We start from the raw sequence: 22,717 nt of genomic DNA, 5'->3' as shown, positions 1-22,717 counted from the left end.
ATTTCTGTCACTATGTACCATTGTGATGGTTTGAATAAAACTAACACTCAGGCTCAGGCTAATATATTTAAATGATTGGTCCCTAGTAAGTGTAACTGGGAAGAAATAAGAGACATTCTCTCTCTCTCTCTCTCTCTCTCTCTCTCTCTCTCTCTCTCTCTCTCTCTCTCTCTCTCTCTCTCTCTCTCTCTCTCTCTCTCTCTTAGCTGTGGATCAGAATGTAGAACCCTCAGCTATTGTTACACCACCAAACCTATTTGCTTTCCACCATGATGATCATTTACTTACAGATTAACCCTGTAAAATTGTAAAGAAGTCCCCATATAATGCTTTATTTTATATGAGTTGCCTAGGTCACAGTGTCTTTTCACAGCAATCAAACAGTAAATATCGCTACCATATTAACATTATAACTTAGTAGCATTTAAAAGGCTTAGTTATAGTGCTGTAGAAATGTTTCAGTGGTTATGAGCATGTATTGCTCTTGCAGAGAGACCAATAATTGTTTCCCACCAACAACCATGTGTACGATACAGTCATATACCACATAGTCATATAAATAAAAGGAAAACAATTAGTAACTTCTTATAAAAGACTTATTTAAAAGAGGTAATAAATTCACAAAAATTAAACATTCAATCACAAAAACAGAAAGCTATTTATGCGACATAAATGCAACAATATAACTTTCTTCCATTCAAAAGGGCATCATATTACATTTATTAGATTGTGAGTCTGTGAGGAGAACCTCCCTTTCTTTAAAAAAATAAATAGTCTTAGAAATAGAGAATATACAGGATATATCATAAACTTTCAGTGATGTCTCAAGAATTTTTTAGGGGGTGATCAATGAGACAGAGTTTCTCTGTGTAGTCACTTCTGTCCTACAACTTACTCTATAGACCAGGCTGGCCTCTCAAGAGGCGCACCTGCCTCTACCTCTTGAATGTTGGGATTAAACTTGTTCACCACCACCTATCTGTGTGGTGTCTCCTTTTTATAAATAAATTATTTGTTTTATAAAATTGAGTACACTGTCATGTCTTCCTGAATTAGGCATCAGATTCTATTACTGATGGTCATAAGGCACCATGTGGTGGCTGGGAATTGAACTCAGGACCTCTGGAAGAGCAGCCAGTGCTTCCACTGAGCCTTCTCTCCAACCCCTAGTCTCTCCTTCTTAAGACAACTTTTCTCCAAATATCTCACTAAATGTTATATACATTATAAGAAATCCTAGAATCAAACCTTATTCTCCTACCTGTAGGAGGAATATTCAAATATTTTGATTTAATTTTTTAGTCTTACTTAATTACTCACTGTGAAAACTGAAATTTGATTAGATAGATTATTATTTCTTTATAAATGATGCTTTACTTTCTATATCTATTTGTAACCAATTGTTCGTTTTTTGTGGCTGAACAAAGAATTAAAGAGTTAATTATAGGAGAAACCTGCTTCATTTGTAGAATTTGCCTTTGGTTGTCTTCCATTAGCAAACAGCATGGGATTCAAGAGTCCTATTTCAACAGAGTGGCAGGCGCCATCCTGCCTTTTGGTTAAAAGGCCAGCAGAAGCTGCTGAAGGCATAAAGGACAATTGGACCTGCACAGATTATGAAGGTAAATATACTCAAGCACTGATGCATAAAATGAGAATCTGGATTCTTAAAATGAAAGGAGCCTATGTGACAGACATCACAGTAAAGATGTCTCTCCAGTACCCCTGGAGATTTGCTTCTCTTTAAAAAAATCTAATTTTATAATAAAGATTTAACCAAGTGGCTGGGTGGTTCATTTATAATGTTAACTAAAACAAATTTATTTTGCAAAATGACTTTCAATCTGTTTTCTGTGTTCAATAAGGGGATGAAATGATAGAATGATTATATTTTTAAAAGAAAATCATTAGATGATGGGGCCAAGTCAGCCAACCAAATGGCTGTAAATTGAGCATGAACTCCATAGTCCCTGTATTAGATAAGAAAAAAAATCTTAAGATCATCTCATAGGGTATAAGTTTATTGGGAAAATCATTTTGAAAAGTAATTTGGCAAGAGCAGATACCTATCATTCATACATTTAAAGTTCACCTATTTAAATGCCACCTGGAGAAGTAATTACATAACAGTTTGTGACTTCGCAAAGGAATACATTTTAATTGTAGAAGCTACAAAGTTGGCAAGCAAGCAATGAAGCCATTTATGTATTTGGGAAAACACAGAGAGAAAGCCAAGTAGGAATGGTACAAAATGGATAGAGAGCCACTTGTTTAATTTTCCAGTGTTACTGCCCCAAAGATAACAGATGAACAGAGTGAAGCTTTTGGAGTACCTCAGAAGGTAAGATGAAAGAGAGGAAAAGGAATAGGCAAATCCACAGCCACTTAAGTTTTTATGGTGTAGGAGTGGTGAGAAGGGTTAGGGGGGATAGAAAGGCTTTACAATCCAGATGCATCACAAAACTTCTCTAGAGGAGGTAGACTGTAAACTGAGATCTTTAATAGCCTTGTTATAGGTACAAGAACTGTCATTCAAAATGGGCAGGCTCTATTTTTCACTTAAGGAAGAAAATTGAGGTAATGTATAGTTTGCAAAATTAAAATCTAGGTCTTTGTGGATAAATACCCTAGATAGTTTTTTTAAAAATGTTGTTAAATAATGATACAAGTCAGATGATCGATTAAAGGGGGAAATTATGTAATGGAAAATGGTAAACAGAAGGTACTGTGTTCCTGGAGCTGGAATTATGGGGAGTTGCAAGAAATTAACAGCCTAACCACCGAAACATCTCTTGCTTTTTTGATATAATTTGATTCCTGTTTTAACATTAATACCATGAGGAATAGTCTCATGATCAGATTATAGAGGTAGAATGCCTTAAACATTTTCCTAATCACATTAACTACCTTACCTTTACAGTTAGTTAAATTCTGTGTAACTCATATAAACACACACACACACACACACACCCCTAAGGAGAAATTATGCATTATATCAGCCAAAATCTTCAGGTATGGAAATGAAAGGGTCATGAGAATAAATAGATAGTGTAAAGAATGAGACAAGATATTTGGCATGGATATATCACACAAGTGGTTAATATTTAGAATATTTAGTGAGATCTAAAATTCAATAGAACACACTCAATTATCAATTAACCTAGATAAAAACTGAGCGTATTTGTAATCCCAGAACTTGAAAGACCAAAAAGAAAGAATGGCATGATCTTGAGGTCAGCGTGGTTTACAGAATGAGATACTGTCTTAAAGAAACAAAGGGGGGCTAGGATATGACATAGAGGATATGAGTGCTTGCTATGAAAGCTCAGGGACCCTGTTTTGGATCCTAAGTACCCATGTAATGCCAAGAATGACTTTGTACACCTATAACTTACAAATTAAGAAATGTAATCAGGAGGATGCAAAAAACTCAGTGGCTAGCCTTACCCAAAAGTTGAACATCAGGTTCAGCAAGAGACACTGTCTCAAAAATAAGTGGAGATAATAAAGAAGGCACACAGTGTCCTCCTTTGAGCTCTGCATGCATGTTCATGGACACATGGACACACACACACACACACAGAGAGAGAGAGAGAGAGAGAGAGAGAGAGAGAGAGAGAGAGAGAGAGAGAGAGAGAGAGAGAGAGACCAGTTAGTTCTTGCAATCATATAGAGAAAAAGGCAACAGTTGGAACATTGTTGGTTAGAGTGTCCTTATGGAATGTATGGGCATTCCTCAGTTATTAAAAGTAGATCTATTATCTGATTCAGCAGTCTCAACACTAAGTATATAACAAAAGAAAATTAAATCTGTATATGATATCTACTGCAGCATGGTTCATGATACAGAATGCAATGAACCTAAGTGTCCATCCCTAGCCGAAGAAAAAGAGTAGCAATACACATATACATTGAATAATATCTAGTCATATAAAAGAACAAACACAAGTCCTTACAACAACATAGGGAGAAATGTAATTTGTTATGTTATGTGAAAAGGAAGACACAGAAAGACAAATACTAAAAATCTCCCCCACACAGTTTTTAAATAAGATGAAATCATAGAATTTGCTAATTAAAAAGTAAGTTCCAGAGGTCGTAGAAAGTACATAGGAAAACTGAATAGACATTTTAAAACCCTACACAGCAGTATATTTATGTATACATTTTATGTATTAATTGAAGGCAAACATTACATTTTTCTGTTGTGCTGTTTTTATTATTATTGTTATATGTATATCCTGACTGCAATTTCCCATACCTCTACTCCCCCCTCTCCTCCAATACATCCTTTCCCTATTTCCCTTCAGAGAAAGAATATCAGCAGGTCTCCCAGGGATATCAACCTAATATGGTATAAGAAATTACAAACCTTCATATCAAGGCTCAAGAAGACAATGCAGTAGAATGAAAAGTGTCCCAAGAGCAGGTGAAAGAGTCAGAGACACTCCCCCCACTTCCACTTTTGGAAATCTCACAAAACCCCACGCTAAACAACCGAAGTGTGTATACAAAGAGGACCTAGCACAGACCCATGTAGGCTCCATGACTGCCCACAAGAGCTCAGGTTAGTTGATTCTGTGTGCCATGTTCTTCTGGTGTCCTTGACCCCTCTCTCTTTAGGGTTTCCCTGGCTGCCCCTAGTGTTCAGAGAATGTAAATTTTAAAAGTGGAAACAGCATTATCTCCTTAAATATAATCACTAAAAAAATTGGCATAGATTATGTGTAGATATGCTTTCTGATTATTAGGGTCTACTTCAAGATTCAAAGAAAAAGTAGCAAAAGTGTTTAACACATTAATTACTCAGGACACAGGCAGTAATAGTTAGATATTAAAATTCAAAATAAGAAATGCTCATTGAATAACTAATTAAAATAGTGGAAAATATTGAATTTTGAAAAATATCTTACTGAAGTAGGAAGGCGTAATGGTGGGTGCATGCGTGCAATTCAAACACTTAGAAGTCTGAAGCAGGAGAATTGCAAGTTAGAAGGAAGCTTGGGCCATGTAGAAAGATCACGTCTAACAAGAAAATAAGAAGTTAAATGTGTAAATTGTGGTTTGCATAAATATAAATTGTATTTATAGAAGCTACTTAAAATTAAGGTTTGTAAAGTAGAATTTTCATACTCTAAGATAAATATTTTGTACTTAAATCTAAAATTAAATTGCACAAAGTATGATCCCATACATAAGCTTTTCTTAAAATTATGTATATTAAAACAAATCACCAAAAGATACTAGAAGGTATTTCTAGACAAGTAGTAGAATTGTAGTCAGATTTTTCTTTGTTTCACTATATTTTTATTATTTTATAATTTCCCAATATTAATCAAATATCACTTGTAATAGACAAAACAGTCAACAAAACCCATTTAAATGTGGAACATATAATTATTGCCTCCACATAATGGTAATATAATAAAGAGAACAGATAAAATTCTGTAAAATAAAATGATTGTATGATCAAACGCAAACTAGACTAGGAAAAAATAAATATTATATTTGTTCAAAGACAGCTATAATCAGCAAATGCTGTAATTATTATGGAGAAATGAAAGCACTCCATTAAGGTAGGGCATTGTATTAAATTTGTTGATAATTGTCTAACACACACACACACACACACACACACACACACACACACACGCGCGTGCGTGTGTGTGGGGGTGGGGTTGTGGGTACATTACCTAAATAGAACAGTATAAATGCAACTCTTTTGTTATTAGGAGTTCCTGAATAACCATCTGCTGAAAATGTAACATTATTTCATTATGTTAGAATTGAGCAAAGGCTGATAACCAAGAGAAAGAGTCAAAATGTCTATACTGCACTATAAGTATGTGATACAATGAAAAGAGTATGCTTTGAGCTGGCAAGAAGGCTCAGTGGTTAAGAGCATTGATTTCTCTTCCAGAGGTCTTGAGTTCAATTCCCAGCAACCACATGATGACTCACAACCATCTGTAATGAGAGCTGATGCCCTCTTCTGGTGTGCCTGAAGACAGCTACAAGGTACTTACATAGAATAAATAAATATTGTTTTAAAAGAAAAGAGTATTCTTTAAAAAGTAACGTGCAAGAAAACTGAATCACAGAAAAGATCATAGTATGCCTTTAAAATCATTCAGAGAATGAATGGAAGAGAGCAAGTTATGGGTAAGGGTGTAGCTAATTGTAGGAGTACTTACTTGGTCAGCATGTTCAAGATTTTAGGTTCAATCCTCAGCATCTCCCTTATCATCCCCCTAAAACTTCTAAAACAAGAGGTAACAGAAAACAAAATCCTAACACAGCAAGTAGGTGTGTTTGTTCAGTTATCTTTGACTACAATTTCAGATATTGTTATGAATTATAATTTTCAAAATATAGAAATCTTCTAATAGATTGATGTTAGAAGCAGATATGTATGGACTGTTCCATTTAGGTACATTGGTTACAGTTGTGTGTGTGTCTGTCTCTGTGTGTGTGTGTGTGTGTGTGTGTGTGTGTGTGTGTGTGTGTGTGTTAGAATTATAGATAAAAGTAGGATAGTGTATATTTTCTAGGCCTGTCTGTTGAAAAGGTGTGTGAAAGGTCAGTTCAATCACAACAAGAATGCCAAGGATCCACATCTTGGTTTTTAAATACCTTTATTGTGTAAAAAGAATATATTCCTGGCTCATCCCTAAATTAGAAAAAGGAAAAAACATGACTGGGGCTAGAGAAATAGTTCAAAGATTAGGAAGGAGCATTGACTGCTCTTCCAAAGGTCCTGAGTTCAAGTCCCAGCCATTACATGGTGGCTCACAGCCATCTGTAATGAGATTTGATGCTCTCTTCTGGTGTGTCTGAAGATACAGTGTACTTACATATATAAAATAAATACATCTTTAAAAAAGTTAAAAGAGATGACCATTTTGTGATGCTGGTAAATGAGGAGATGCTCATGATAGAAACACATGAAAGAATATAAAAAAATTGTGAACAGACTCCAGGTCCGTATATATTTAGAATCATTTCAGTAAATACTTGTAAGAAAATAATAATTATAAATAAAAATAAAGCAAATATTCATTTTGTTAATGTTACACATTTTGAATAAATACACAATAAATTTAAAACAGTAAAAATGTATTATGATAAAATTAAATTATTTTTGTGTAGAAAATTTTTGAAAATTGAATCCACTTTTGGCAAATTTAACTACAACAATCATTCATGCCAGAAGCATTAACAGATGCTGGAATTTGTGAAGAGACTATCATAAGAAATAGATTATTTGGCTTTCTAGCCTGTCTCCCAATATTACCCAGTATAATCTTATACGATCAGCTTATTTATAAAGGGAAGAAAATGATTTTGTAGTGGACAAATTTGGCAGACACTATTCTAACCAAGTTGTCAAGGGTAATTCAAGGTTAAAAAGAGTATCATGTCTTTAATACACAAACAGCAACAGCCAAGTAAAAACACAGAAAAGTGTGCACTCTTACAAAATAACATGATGGATACATACAGAAATATATGCATCATACTGCAGATACAGAGCCAGGGATAGAGGTACATTGTAAAGTCTGGATAGTGTGTGCAGTGTCCTGAATTTGATTATCAAAACTACAAAACAGTAATCTAAAGACAGATAGTTTAGTGAAAAAAAGTTACATATGAAGGGGTAGGTACGTTAGTGAAAATCAAAAAAGTGAGATGATCATTTTTGACAAGACTGAACCACCAATACATTTACATTTCCTATTAATCACAACAGACATGTTTCTGGACATTTCTACATTCTTAAAACTACTGAGGAAGCTTACAAAACACAGGGCAATTATGTTCAAAGAAAATCATCTATCACAACTTGTGGGTGTTTCGCGAACCTAACATTTTTTAAGATTACATAAAATCATATAACCTGTGATTGCTTTTAAATTGCATTTAAACTATCTCATTCTTCATAGAGATTAAATTAATCTTTAAAAATACATCTATTTACACTATGGTATGCTGATTAACATAAAAAGATCAGTAAGAGATGTAAACCCCATTATTATCAACATTGCATCTACTGTGTCTAAAAAATATAATAAAGATTCAGATATATGTTAACACAGCGTAATTCTATAAATTACATGCAGAGAAGACAGTACAAGAGACTTAAGAGAAAACTCTGAATTTAAAATTTTCAGCACTACAATTCACTACCTATATGACTTACTTTTAACAACTTGTTTAACCTCTCTGTCTTATAGTTTTCTCATCTATAAAGTAGCTCTTAATACACACATATGTATGTAAATATATGTGTGTATGCAATATACATATATATGCAATACATTAATAGTCTCTTAAGGAAAAAAAAAACACAGAGTAAATGCAGCACACTTGAATCCCTGGGTTCAATCTCTAGCATCACATAAAGGACTAAATATGAAACTTTACCTTACTATACGAGCATAGTACTTAGCACATAATAAACACGGAATAATGTAAACACAAGCAATAATGAAATCAAAGATAAACGTTATTTTTTCTATACAATAGAACATTTCATAGAAAAAATCCATGACCTAAAGCTTTACCTTTAATCTTGATAAGTTCTTATAAATGGCCACAAGGTACACAGTATGATTTAAATTGTAAAATTAATACTATAACTTCCAGAAAAAAACCAAAATCAACTAACAAATGTTTGTTGCTAGAAGTAGTATAATTGTACATATTATTTATAGACATATTATTAAATATACAAGTTTATCTCTTTGAGAGATTTTGTATGGCCATAGCCACCTTAACATTAACAATATGATTTTTACATCATTAAAAATAATTCTTCCAGTCTAAAGTTTCCTTGTTTTCTTACTGCTCTCCATTCAATACCTGGGTTATTGTATTCTACCTAATAAACATTCTACCTTAAAAAAAACTTCCACACATTTTTATATTCAAATTTAGTATGAGTTCAGAGATAGTGAAATCACATAACTATGAAAAAGTAAATTAAGAAGTAATGTTCTTCCTGATATAAAAGTCTCAATATTAGACAACCTCGGTGAAAAACTAAGCTAACTACAGTCAAGTTTCACTCTGGAGAAGGTGACCAATATCCCTAGCAGATACCATTCATATTTTTGAGATATTTGTAAGGCAGGAAAAACGAACACATGAATTTAAAAGAGGAACAAAATTCTAACCATAGGAAAGTGTGAACTAAAATATCCTTTAAAAACTGTATAGGAGGAAAAAAAACAATTACTTCAGAAACACTTGTCACTTTAAGAATATAAGAAATAAGCTTGCACGTAAGTTTTGTCAATCAAAAAATCCCATTTTTTAATATAAACTAATTTAAATTGGCATGCAGTGCTGTTATACACACTTGTATAATTGGTATCTAGTACACATTTATTACTAGATAGATCATTAAAAGGAAGACTGCTTCAGGGATCATCCACAAAACCTTTGCCCTGGGGCAAATGCTAGAAACAATAGGTACTAAGCTGAGCTTCAAATGAACTATTTTCTATAGCACAATTATAATTTATTCTAACCATCTTTAGCCATACTGACTGTCAAAACAGCACTCCATTAAAAATGCTCTGCACCAAAAGAACATTATTAAGTCATGTATGAACTTTGAGAGAAGAAAATGATGGTATGCATAACTAAAACATTTGATATGTGCAAGCTTTCCACAGATTTTCCATCATAATTTTGCTGTGATTACAAATAACATAAAAGTTACTTTTTGTACCAGCAGTATACACAATTTTCCCAGGATATACAGAGGGTGACGTGATCTGAGGTATGCTGTGTCCAGAAGGATATAGACCCAGAATATTTGTAATATTGTAGCTGCAACTAAAGGATTGACAGGCACTCAACCGTGTGAAGGCCTAAGCTATGATGTCATAGTCAAGTACTTTTAACCATCCACTATGATTACTCAAATATAATATTTAAATAATTTGTCACACACTTAAGTTAGTCACAGTTTGTGTGAAATTAAGTAGGGTGGACTTCAAACTGGAGAACATTTTCTGCAGCAAAGCCCTTTGTCCCTTAGCATTTACCTCTTATCTCCAGAAGTAGAGTGGGTGTCGGGACTACCCAGATTCCCTTGTCAGGAACACCCTGTGGTATCCAGTCTACATTCCTAAAAGCAAGTGGAACTTTTTGCTCTGTCATTTCACATGTTCAGCCTCCCCCACTCTTCCAATCCACACACAAACACACACACACACACACACACACACACACACACACACAAAGCTCTTTCCCATTTGAAAGCTGAGACTTATTTTTCCTTTAAATGGATGAAAGGCACATTCTCCAGTTGTTCAGGTGCCTTCATGGGTTTTAAAAATAAAATGTGAGCAAACAGAAATCTATAACATTTTTTTAAGTGTGCAATACTCCTGAAAGCTCTGTTTCTTTACTTTGTCCTGCTTGGTGTGTTACTTTATCATTTGTATAGGAGTGATGTCAACAGATCAGAAACCAGGTTGGATTTTCACAAACCTGGGGTGGGGGTAGCTTCATGTTGCTTAAGAAAAGAGCATACACCAAGAGAAGAACTCCATTAAGGCTATTATCACCCTGACCATAGTTCACTTTTAGAGGGACCAAATATTAAACTATAAACCAAGTGTAAAAAGTGTGTGGGCTGGGTACAAGCAGTAAAAAAAAGAAAAGAAAAGAAAAAAAAAAAGGCTAGCTGGTAGACAGCTACCCTAGGTGGGGGACAGAGGGGAAGAAAAGTTTTAAATATCCTCCAGAGCCCAGTGACCCATTAATGTACCTCCCCACACCCTCTGCCAATTCCAGGCTTCCATGCTTGTCCCAGAAGGGGTAGCTACTGAGAAGTAAGCGGCCCTGTTTTTAAACACTTGGGAAAAAAAAAAAAAAAAAAAAAAACCAATTCCTTCGGACCAGCGTTGTGAATTATGTTTCTTTCTAGTAAAAGCCAATTTTGAGTTCCCTGGCCAAGGTCAAAGAAGTAAGGAAGGTAAAGGCTCCGGCGGTTTCTGTCGGAGCGAGCAGCGATGGGGTGGGAGGGAGGACTTACCGCAGCCTCTGCGGGCTGCCCCCACAGACACAGGGCCAGTAAGCACCAGCTGGCGGCCAGGCACAATCCAAGCACTCGCATTCTTCTCTGGCTCCCGCAGCTCCGTCAGCACCCGCAGGGAATCCCAGGTCCCTTCAGACCGATTGACATAATCTTGAAGGGTGATTGGGAAGAGAGCTAGAGCTAGAAAGGGACAGTGAGTGTCCCCGATTATGCTGGTGCACTTGGGAGTGGGGGGGGGGGATTTATAAGAGTGGAGAGATTAAAAGAAGAGAGAGGGAGAGCAAGAACAAGAAAAGAAAGAAGCTGTTCTTCCTTCCCCCTTCCCCTCCCCAAAGCCGGTCTCTTGGGAGCACTGTGCCTTCTGTTGGGACTTGCAAACTTTCCTCACTCACGTCCTACAAATCTACTTTCCTCGCTCTCCTCCCTGCACCGCCCCCTCCCCGCTGGCGCTGGGGAATTTGAGTATCACTCCGCCAGTGCTTCCCACTGCACCGGCAACCTGCGAGGGAGTGACGCTCAGTTATTTGAGGGAGGGAAACTTCAAGATGAGTTGACTGAACACAGTAAATCCAACCAAAAAGATTTCTCGCTTGCTCATTCGCAGCTTCTCCTTAGCGTATTCTTTCCTGCCAGTTCAGCTTTCCCTCTGATGTGTGTGCATCAAGGCCATTAACAAACAGACCTGAGCTGGGACTACTTTTTGTTGTTTTAGCGGATGGATTTCAGAGTTGTGGTGGTTTTTATTGTTAATCATTAGAAACAAAGTTTTTGCTTCTGCTCCATGGGCTGCTGGCCTTTGCCTTTCAAGTGTTAATAGGACACAGTTTCTATATACAAGCAGAAGATGAAAAAACTATTATATATACATATATAAATAAAGTAAGAAAATGAACATATAAATTTGTGAATACTTAATACATGTTACAACACATGTCGTATAGGATGCATTAAGCAGGTTAACAATTTTATATTGTTAAATGTTATTGTAACTGAGTTGTTTTTTTTTACATTCAGTGAGTGCCATAATTTATATTTATCACTTATATCCAGCTAACATAAAAGGTAGTGACAGTTATGATTTTGTTTCAGAAGGACCTTTGGCAGAATATGAAATAACGTTAGCATAATTTCTTACAATGACCACAGACATCTCATTTAAAATGTCTATATGGATTCAATAGTGGTTAAATTGGTGTTTCCAAGATGAACTCGGCATGCTTTGATAACTCTTATAGGAACTTTAAGAACCATAAGGCCAAAATTATACATTATGTGGACTCCTTGGAGTGTCTTTTGAGGATTTGCTAAAGAATTCTTCAGAACATTTCTATCCTCAGTCCCTGGGTTTAATTACATTTTAAAAAAATATTTTGAACTCATATTTAAGGACAAATCCTTAGTTCTAGTGGGTTTAGAAATTATAAGCTTACAACTCCAGAGAGCCTTCCTCACTTTCCCAAAACTTAGTGAACAATCAGAAAGTTAGAATAAGAGTCTGTGTCTTGGGGCCCTTGGGCAAGTACTCTTTCAGGGCTATCTGCCTATATAATAGTAGTATACCCAGCTCTATTCAAGTGTTATTTTATGGAAATGTGTAATGTCTACTTGCCCAGATTTTGGTGTATAGGTCTAGAGACCTGGGCATGAAGCTTTGGAACTGTTATGTGCAGAGGTGCTCGAAATTGAGAAAGTAAAGCAGCTTCCCAAGGTAGAGGGAGGTGATTGACAGCAGACAGCCCCGCCCCGTTCCCCTCCATTTCTCCCTCCCTAGGCGCATGGAACTATCTCCTGAGTACTAGAAGTTGTGGCGGGCACCACTGAGTGGGTTTTCCTTTGGGGGAACTTTTTTCGAGCAGCTGATTTTAGTTTCTTTTAAATCAAGCCACTTTGCCCCCCTTACACTGTTCTGAGTAAGGAACAAACTGCCAAGCATCAACGGAGCCCAGATGAGCCCGCGCCGCGGAGCCGCTTAGCAGTCTCCTGGGACCCAGCTCCGGAGCAGCCACAAGCATGCACCCTGGGTGAGCTGTTGCTGCTCAGAATCCCCTTCCTCTTTCCAACTTTGGGCTGCTTTCCCAAGCTAGGACTATACTTGCACTTCTGTAACTGCGGAGAAAATGGGAGTAGGCATCAAAAGGGAGCCCTGGGGGACCACTTGCTCACTCAGGACCCTGTAGTCCAGAGATTCCATGTTTCTCACCCTTCCTCTCCTTTCAGATTGTGGCTGTTCCTGGTTTCCTTATGCCTGACCAAAGAACTGGCAGAAGCGGTAAGGCTTCAAAAGACCCACCACTTTCCCCCTCTTCCTCATGTGTTTCTGTTGGGGGGTAACAGAGGGTTGCACCAAATGGAGCCTTTCTAATAGGAGTTAATAGGATTCTTGGTGAGGAATAGCAAGTATGTTAGCTTAATGCTCTAGTGTCAACCTAATGCTCTCGGGATTCAGCAATTTTCTTGTCTTACAACATCCGTATAGGTTTAGAAAACAAAAATTAGAGGAACACAATGCAAGATGCACACATTTATCAATGTCTTCAGGACAACTTCAGATAACTGTCCTCTGATACCTTCTTTTGCACTGATAGGCAGAGCTGCAAAGCTGAAGGAACAGCTTTCCCTGACTATAAGAAGGTGGAATGACGCCTAAGTTTTAAAGTGGAAAGAGAGCACAAAGGACTGAGACTTGAACGTGACAGCAATAAGATGGAAATTAAAGTTCATATTTGCTTGTAGGTCCTTCCATCCATCAAAAAGTTAAATGCTTACATCAAAAAATTTTTCTAAAACTTACCCCCCCCCTTTTTTTTTTTTTGGTGGACTGCTTAGTTATCGTCCACGTACTTATAGAGAGCCTCCAGGGAAAGGAATTCGGGTCAAGAGAAGTTTAATGGATCCCAGAAAGTAGAGAAGCATCCAATGCGATTAATAGAATAATTTCCTAAAGGCGAAGTGACTAAATGATCAGATATGCTCGTTTTCCAGTTGAGCTACTTAGTTATGCTGGCAAAAATAAACTTAAGCTGACATACTCAAATAATACATTGTTTCAAAAACAACCTCTTTGTTAAAGTCCAAGTCACTTACAATACAAACAGTAAATACACATTTTTGGATTTTTTGATCTTGTGAACTGTAATTAACCGATTGGCTCTTGTGTTTTCAATACAATTATAGGGCCATGCTTATTTCAGTCAATAAGATCACCTGCACACTTTGTCCTAACATGACATCAGTGAAATATCAGTGAGGTTCAAAGATTTTTAGAAGGAAAGAAAAATACTGAAAGATTGAATTCTACAATTTTGTGTCTCTACGTCTGAATATCAGCATTTAAATGTGTTTCTGTTAATCTTTGTACAAAGAAATATTGATCTTAGATTCTTGTTCATTGTTTTTACTCCATTCTTCCAGTATATAAGCTTAGAAGTGAGTTTCCTCAGGAGTTTATACTACATTTATTAAAAAATGCCAGCCTTTGATTTCATGTTATCCAGGAGTCTTGTGCTGTTTTTGTTTGTTTGTTTGTTTTCTGGTTTTTTAATGTACAAGACATCCAGTTCGTTTTATTTTTAATTTCTGACAGGTTTTGTTTGTTTGGTTGGTTGGTTGTTTTTTTTTTTTTTTTTTTTTTTTTTTTTTTTTTTTTTTTTCTTTTAAGGAAAAGTATTTGATTATTGTAAATGGACAGGTACTTCTGGAATAGCGTATCATTGCATTTTCTATAGTAGAGAATAATGTTCTCAGTCTTTCTAAGCATGGAAGTGGGTTTCTACATCGGGATTATATACTTTTGCCTTTGTTTTACAACGTAACCTTGTCATTAACTATGGTAAGACTGGAATGAAACTTGAGGTTCATTGACAATACTTACTGTTGCTGTAAGTCCAGAACTGCTGTATTCTGTCTTCTTTACTTGTTCATAGTATCTTTGCTGTTGGAAAGTGTTAGTTTTCCTTTTTATGACAAAAAGAAAAAGGTGAGTCACAAAATACTTTCACGGAAGAGCTATTACTGAGGAGATATTTTTCTCTTAATGTCCTTGCACTGTGTCTCATCTAGTCTCAACTCAGGTCTACTCTCTGCATTTATGCTGTTTTCTGCTTTTCAGATGGTTGTAGGCATTTGAATTCATAGTACTTTGTTTGAGTGATATCAATGCAAATGATTTATGCACGCATCCATAAGAGCTCTGTGACACTTCATTATGAGGAAGCATCTTCATGCTCTGAAAATTAACGTGCCAATAATGGAATATTGGTAAGCGATTAAAGATAGGGTTCTGTACTTGCTTTTGAGCATTTTCTTTTTAAGAATTCGCAAAGTATGTCAATATAAAAAATGGAAAACTAAACATTAAAATCCATTACAATTGTTTTTCAGGTGAAATATCAGCAAGGTTTTTCTTAGTGAGACAGAACCTAGGATTGCAGAACACCAGGAATACTTTAGTTAAGTGCCCAAGTTCATAAAGGTCTGCTGTAGATTAGATGCAACATGCAGAAATTAAAACACACACACACACACACACACACACACCCTGGCTACCTATGCTCTAAAAACTTTTTTCCCCTATACAATGCTGCTCATTATGTTTCTTGATGGCAACTGCTTTAAACTATCTTCATGTATCCTATTAGAAAAACAGAGAAAAAACTACCAATCTCATTCTAGACTGTTATCTCTAGGAGATTAAATGTACCCTACAGTATTGTGAATCCTTATGCTTTTATCTCATTCTATCTGTATCCAAGAGTACATTCATAAAAATCTCCAGTACACCCCTGTATACATGAAGTCCAAAGACTAATGGGACATTTACTTGGAAGGGGAGGAAAATGAAGAAGAAGGACATGTTTGTCATCTATATTCCAGTAAAGATCTGACTGTAATGCTGGCCTCTTTCTTTCCTGCAAGCTTATCCAGGTTGGTTCCTCCCATTGTTACCACCCTAGTCATTATAGCAGCCATCAAAGAATGAATGATGTTTGAATGTTCAGGAGCCACCTGCTCCCTGTAGGTTTTCCATGCTCCAGTAGCTCTACTATCACACACATAGTGACCGTGCTAAGTAGACTCAGCAGGTTAAAAAATAAAAGAAGGATACAAGAAGTTTAGAGGGTGAAGTGATGATGGAGTATGAGAAGAGGAGGGGAGGAGATGGGGATAAATTTGATAAAAATATATTGTAGGCATGTATGAAATGATGAAAAGGTTAAAAAAATATATTTTTAAGAGAAAAATTGATAGAATTCCTTCCTTTATTTTTTAGTTGTCTGTGTATGTGTTTTTTCCTTACATTTTTCCATACACTCTATTCTGATCATATTCTCTTTTCTCCTCCAACTCCATATCTCCTGATTCAACACTTTTCGTTCTTCCTATCGTTCTTTCCAAAAACTCCAGCTTCAAAACAAATGAGGAAACAATTAAATAAAAATAAAAACCTCGAAAATAAAACAAAACAAAAAGTATAAATACACAAAGAAGTGTGGAGTCTATTTTATCTAACCCAACTACAGGGTAGGCCTCTACCTGCAGTTTCTTTTCGGTACCAAGTATTGAACTTTCCTACATTTTAAAAGCAAATCAAAAGCTGAAATCAAACCCAGAAATGGAAATTTATATATATAACTTAATTTTCTTCCATAAGCATAACCTCAATGCAATTGAAGATAACTTATTTTTTTTATTCCCTTCTTCAGTGCTGTATTATAGTCCAGATCGAGTCTACACCATTCCAGTCGCATACTTTCAGCTACTAGTGCCGGCTTAACGACCAAGCAAAATAATAGCTTTCCGGTCCCCATTCTGTCTTTCAGTTTCCCACTTTCTAATCCTGCAGAAATCTTCACTCTGATTTTCAGAATATTGTGGTTTATTAGCCAATGTTTTTTTTTATTATTTTAAAAATATTTTGTGTTCAATGGACATTTGTTGAAAGACCTCTATATTGGAAGTAATGTGTTCAGCCCTAAAATTCCAGTGGTGATCAAGTTAGGCATGATCTTTATTGGGAAACTTAGAATCTTGATAGTTTCATGTCCTAAAATTGTGATAGATTTATTCTCAGTGAAGCTGTCTCTCTGAACTCCAACCCTATATTCCCAACTGCCTACTAAGCCTTGTCTCTCATTTAAAAACAGTGCCGGGAGTTTAGTATAAGCACTCATCTAAAGCCAGCTATTATTTCTATTCCCCAAACACAGAATATCTAAAGAAAAAATTATTTTCTAGTCTTTCTCTTTACACTTCACCTGCAACCATTGTTTTCTTTTGGTTTGGTTTGGGTTTATTTTAATTGTTTTGTTTCTTTTTTTTTTTTTTTTTTTTTTTTTTTTTATTTCTTTCTTAACTATCCATTCAGTTTCAGGAACAAATCATAGAATCAGAATCAATAACCACTTTCCATGTCCATATCACCAACAAGTTCTACTTTTTTTATCAACAATCTGCAGACTGATACTCCCATTCACACATACTCCATTGATTCTAGACCCCATCACCCTATATCTATAGCTTCTGAACTGACTTTTCTACTTCAAGACATTTGTTGTAATATCTATAATGCCACAAGGGTTATTTTACTAACAACAACAACAAAAATCCAAGTATGTCATCTCTAAGTGTAATATCTCTGCTCATCCCCTTTCTTCCAAAATACTTGGTTTGCAAAAGTGAAGACTTTCAATTATTTCTTCAATATATCTTTCCAGGCTTGTCGTTTTCTGGTTTTTTTTCTCCCCACACTCTTAAATTAAATTAAAATTTACACCAGTCTCATACTATGCTATTTCCCTTTCTTTGCTATTAGGTATGTTGTAATGCCCCTCCGTATTTATACCTTTGCTTCTATCCAGTGGACTCTGACCCAGCATTTCATACCTACATTGAATGTCATTTTCTTAATGAACTAATTACAGACCTCTTCCACTTCGTACCACAAATGACCACAACACTACCAGACATGTCAGTTGTGGTTAGTACATGACTTTCTAGTGAATATACAAGTTTACTGACAATGGCCTGAAGAAATTGACTTTTTTTTATATCTTTTTTTTGAACAACTTTATTTTAAAAAACAAAGATAAATGAACAAATTTTAAGCGTTTTTGCATAAACAAATACATTTTTGTCAGTGCTTGGCTTTTTTTTTCAAAGGTTTGATAGTGTACATTAAGGTCTTACTAGTTACAATGAGCATAAAGTACATGTAAAACAGGATGTAACCCGGAATTAGTCAACGTTTTCTTGGTGTGTAAGGATTGAGCATAATGGTTTTCTTTTTTCTTGAACGTCACGCAGTCTGTGAGTTGTTTCTGGGGTGTTCAGAGCTTTCTGGGGTTAGTATTTTTTTGTATATCTTAAGAGTTACTAATCCAATATAGAATAGATCATTTAACAAAACAAATAACAATGCTGAATTCAATGAGAAGGCTCAGTGAGCGACAAAAGTTTGATCCCCAGAGCACACACTTAAGATGGAGATAATCAACTCTACAAAATTGTCCTCTGACCTCCACATGTATATATTCTCCCTGAATCCTGAATCCTCTCTCTCTCTTTCTCTGTCTGTCTCTCTGTCTCTCTGTCTCTCTGTCTCTGTCTCTCTCTCTCTCACTCTCTCTCTCTCTCTCTCTCTCTCTCTCTCTCTGAAATGTCTAAGAGATAAGAGACAATGATTTTGCTAAATTCTGCCTCTATCCACAGTTCCTAGTTTTGTGATTTAATGTACCTTCTGTGAGTTTTTCATCACCAGAAAAGGAAATTATGTTTTGCTCCTTAGTAATTATTGTGCTTTGCAAAGTTAAATGAGGAAATGGGAATCCACTGTATACAAAGATCTTCTGACAATTATCCTCTATTAATTGCTAATTCAGTGGAAAATAAAACCTAAATTCCCAATTTTGACAAATGACACATAGAAAGATGAGCAAAGGGAGAGATCAGAGAAAATCCTCTTGTTTCTAGAGTCTGTCTACTGCCATGGTCATGTTTTAATATTGCCTTCATTGTTTTCCCCATGTCTAGTGCAATAACAAATATCTTGCCATGTTTCCAGCTTACAAAGTGTTCTCTCATTATTTCACAAATGGCTTCAGGCTATCCTGTGAAGTAATCTAGGACAAGTGTTTTCATGTCAGGATATTTAAGATTTATCCAAGCTCATAGATCTAAGAAAAGGCAGAATTAGGTAAAAGCACAGCCTAGAGTGCTGTCTCCAATTGAGGCGTTTTATCATCTCTTATCTGGAGTCTACAAACAAACTGAGCTGTTCTGGCTCCAGTCCTCTCCTGCTGCTCCACCCCCTTTGCTGATAGCTTTCCTCTCTAAAAGCCATGGTGCTTATTCTAAAACAAACAGGATCATGGCACCCCTTAGTACCATCCAATCCCCTCTCCTCTTGTATCATGAAACTCAAGTTTTCATCCCAGTTATGTTGGCTCAATTTACCAAGCATATTTTATGTCTAACTTTTCCTCATTTTTTCAAATGTTCAGCCTTCCTACTGTGTCTGTGTATGGCTGTGTTCCTCTTCCCTTAAAGACTTGTTTAATAATTGATTTTCTTTAATTTTCCATTCCGTTTTCTTATGGCTGCCATTGCTTGTTCTTTACTCTTCACTGTTTTTCTTTTCCTTCAGTGAAAATTTCTCTAGAGCCTACTGTGTGCCAGACATTCTGGTTCACAATGGGAAGAGAAATGTCAACTCCTAACTCTGATGGGATTTAATACATTTTGAGAAACTAGCTAGAGAAATCTTAAAGGCATTATCTTAATACTATACTCTGGCCTGTTTATGTGAGTTTGTAAATTTTAATAGCATTTAAGTTAATCTTAATAGTGAATCATTTATTCATGGAGGACTCATTTCTGCAGGGTAGATCTCTATCCTCCAGATTTGCAAGATTTAGGCACTCTGAAGCCATCCAAGCAGGAGCAAAGATATTCTAGAGAGGGACATTTGTTCTTCTCTCTTTGACTATCAGTCTACTAAACCAATGAACTCTAATGCAATGGAACTTCCTCAGACTGGGAGAATGAAAAGAACTAAATGAAGTTTGGTGTTAGCCAAAAGAGAAAGTTGTCTCTCAGGAAGAGATTTCAGGCACTTTATCAGATCACCTTGCAGGACAGCCTGGAGCCTACAGGTTGAAGGCTCAGTGCTGAATAGGATTAAAACTGGACCAGAACTGCTGAACTAAAAGCATATGTCTTGCTCTCTGTTTAAAACTAAAACTCCTGCCAGGCTCTTGGTATCAAGTCCAGAGGAAACTCCACTAAATGTGCATCGTGAAGATCTGAGGAAGTGACTTAAAGCAGGAGACATGCTTCAGATTTCTTTTCCTCTTGATGTCATTATATCAAGTCTTCAAACGTTCAGAGTTTTCACATATTAATTGATATAATTTTCTCTGGATCTGACACTTGGAAGATGCACCTTATATCTTTAATATTGCACTGGTGGGAAGCTATACCTACTTACTGAGATTTCTGAAGCCCAGGCTTTATACCTAAAGATTCCTGGTTACAAAGCCTTAATTGATGTTCCTATTCTCCCCGGAACTCTTATGGGTTCCATATGCCAGTCTGCAGGTCATTTTCTGGATTTTAATTTGCTATAGAATGATCCAAAACAAAGTACTTTGTGTTTGGAGACAAATACACCTATATTCAAATACAAACCCGATTATAAACTATGGTCTCAAGAAAATTATTAAATATATTCACTTTTAAGTGACTATTTCTGTTATTCTTTTCCACTCACTGGAATTGACACTTTCCTGAAAATACTTGGTGAGGCCATCTTGGGAAGAGTTTAGAGGGAGAAAAATGCTTGATTGTTTGTTAAATGTGTTTTCAAAACCTCCTATGGGAGAAAAGGCTTTAAGTTTGTTTTCAAACTTGTTCCAGATTACCCTAAGCTTCTCCTTTGCAGCCCTACCTTTGTGAACTCCTGTGGAGATCCTGGTCTCTACCAAGATTCTTTTTAAAGGCACCTCACCAGGCATCTTTGAAATCCCTGTCCTTTTGTTAACCATCAATGAGGCTGGCTAGTTTGACATTGTCTTTCAATCTGTTTTCCTTGTTTTGAGGGGAATCTGTACTACTCTGACAAACTCCTTGGACCATGAAACAGATTTCTCAGAAGATAGACTTTCCTAGAATATAAATGCCTGGGCCGTTTGAAGACAAAACTGGTCTTCAAAAGACACAGGACATTCTTCTCTTGAAATAAATATCAAGTGATATTTTCTGTATCCTTTAAGCATCAAGTGAGCATTTTTTTCTGTGGCTCCTTAATTCTACTTGGGAATATAGCACTTCCCTTAAAGTTAGAGACAGTACAGAGTATGCCCCATTGAATCATGATAAAAACTGTACAAATTCCTTTTAGTGCCTAGCTTGAGAAAACCATAATATTCTTGTGTATAATGTTAATATTATTAATTAAAAATAAATAATTTATTAGAAAATTGTAAGAATTCTACAACAAGATAAATAGATAGATAGATAGATAGATAGGCAGATAGATAGATAGATAGATAGATGGATGGATGGATAGATAGATAGATATACTTTCTTCCAAACAAAATCACATACACTTCCCCAAAATTAAAACCAGAGAAAATAAGTGTTTTGTTAATAAGTTAGTAAGAAGGAAGAAACCGAAAAGAAGGGAAAAAATCGGAACTTTCATCAAAGTTCCCAGCTATCTCTGTTTTATTTTGGTTTTATACTATTAAAAATTAGGTATTCTAATAATGTGTCTTATCCGGTAAAGTGCTCTTTGAATGAACACTTTGCATTGCCATCTCAAGACAGCCCCTGTCTAAGCAGAAACCTGTATTTCCCAGTAAGTTCCCCACAAGTCTCTGACACCATCCCTCTCACACATAAATACATACACACAGATGAACTTTGCAGCATATACTAACATGATAGTGATTTTTGCCAATATTTAACTATATGGAATCTAACACATCTACTTAGTGCATACTTTGTTTTGCTCCATTTTGGACTTTAAAACTTATTTGTAGTGAAACTTAAGTCTGATAGAGTAGAATTGTTGAACTACCTCTTCAAACCCTCATTAACAGTCATAGGACAATATGAACTGCTAGAGAAGGTTGAAAGAAGAGGTCAATGATGTGTTTATTAAAAGATAAAAAGAGAAGTGATATGTTTCCTGGATGTGTAATCAGGTATGGGAGAAAGGGGTGCCTCCGTGGGCCCATGCCAAGGTATCACTTTCCCCTGAGGGACCAGCCATGTGACAGTATAATTATAGAGATTTTAGGGCATGGGGAGGGGAGTTGAAAGGGTAGTGAGAGAGAGGGAGGAAGGGAAGGAAGAGAAGAGAAGTAGAGTCAGGCCATGAGCACTTGGAGAGAGAGGAGGGGAATGGAGAGAGAACAGGGAAGGAGACCAGGGTATGGAGCAGGAGTAAGATAGCAAGAGCAAGAGAGTGGAGAAGGCAAGCAACCCCTTTTATAGTGAGTCAGGCCTACCTGGCTATTTCCAGGTAGCTGTGGGGCAGAGCTTAGACATAATACTAACAAATGAGTAACTGAAGACTTCACCAAGTACTGCCTGACCTGGTCCTCAAAGAGTAAACAAAACTTGAAACATTTCTTCTGTCTCAATTTTCTGGAAGATTCCTAG

At 36.1% G+C, this 22,717-nt stretch overlaps 2 protein-coding genes across 3 annotated transcripts in view; one reads left to right on the top strand and one right to left on the bottom strand.

The window, feature by feature from the left end:
- Positions 1-11,131, bottom strand: part of COL4A5 (collagen type IV alpha 5 chain) — a gene marked incomplete at both ends in the record, with an annotated part of 196,303 nt that extends 185,172 nt beyond the window's left edge. For both annotated transcript variants that reach the window (XM_080910484.1, XM_080910485.1), the window contains one exon: positions 11,051-11,131. In XM_080910484.1, coding sequence (XP_080766610.1) covers positions 11,051-11,131 — 81 coding nt within the window. The remainder of the gene's footprint in view (positions 1-11,050) is intronic.
- Positions 11,132-13,063: 1,932 nt separating this feature from the next.
- Positions 13,064-22,717, top strand: part of COL4A6 (collagen type IV alpha 6 chain) — a gene marked incomplete at both ends in the record, with an annotated part of 329,278 nt that continues 319,624 nt past the window's right edge. The window contains 2 exons of the mRNA XM_080910167.1: positions 13,064-13,074; positions 13,271-13,322. Of these exons, the coding sequence (XP_080766293.1) occupies positions 13,064-13,074; positions 13,271-13,322 (63 nt within the window). The remainder of the gene's footprint in view (positions 13,075-13,270; positions 13,323-22,717) is intronic.

This window comes from Micromys minutus (genome assembly GCF_963924665.1).
Source record: "Micromys minutus genome assembly, chromosome: X".
Classification (NCBI taxonomy): Eukaryota; Metazoa; Chordata; class Mammalia; order Rodentia; family Muridae; genus Micromys; species Micromys minutus.
This window is presented reverse-complemented; position numbering and strand designations above follow the sequence as displayed.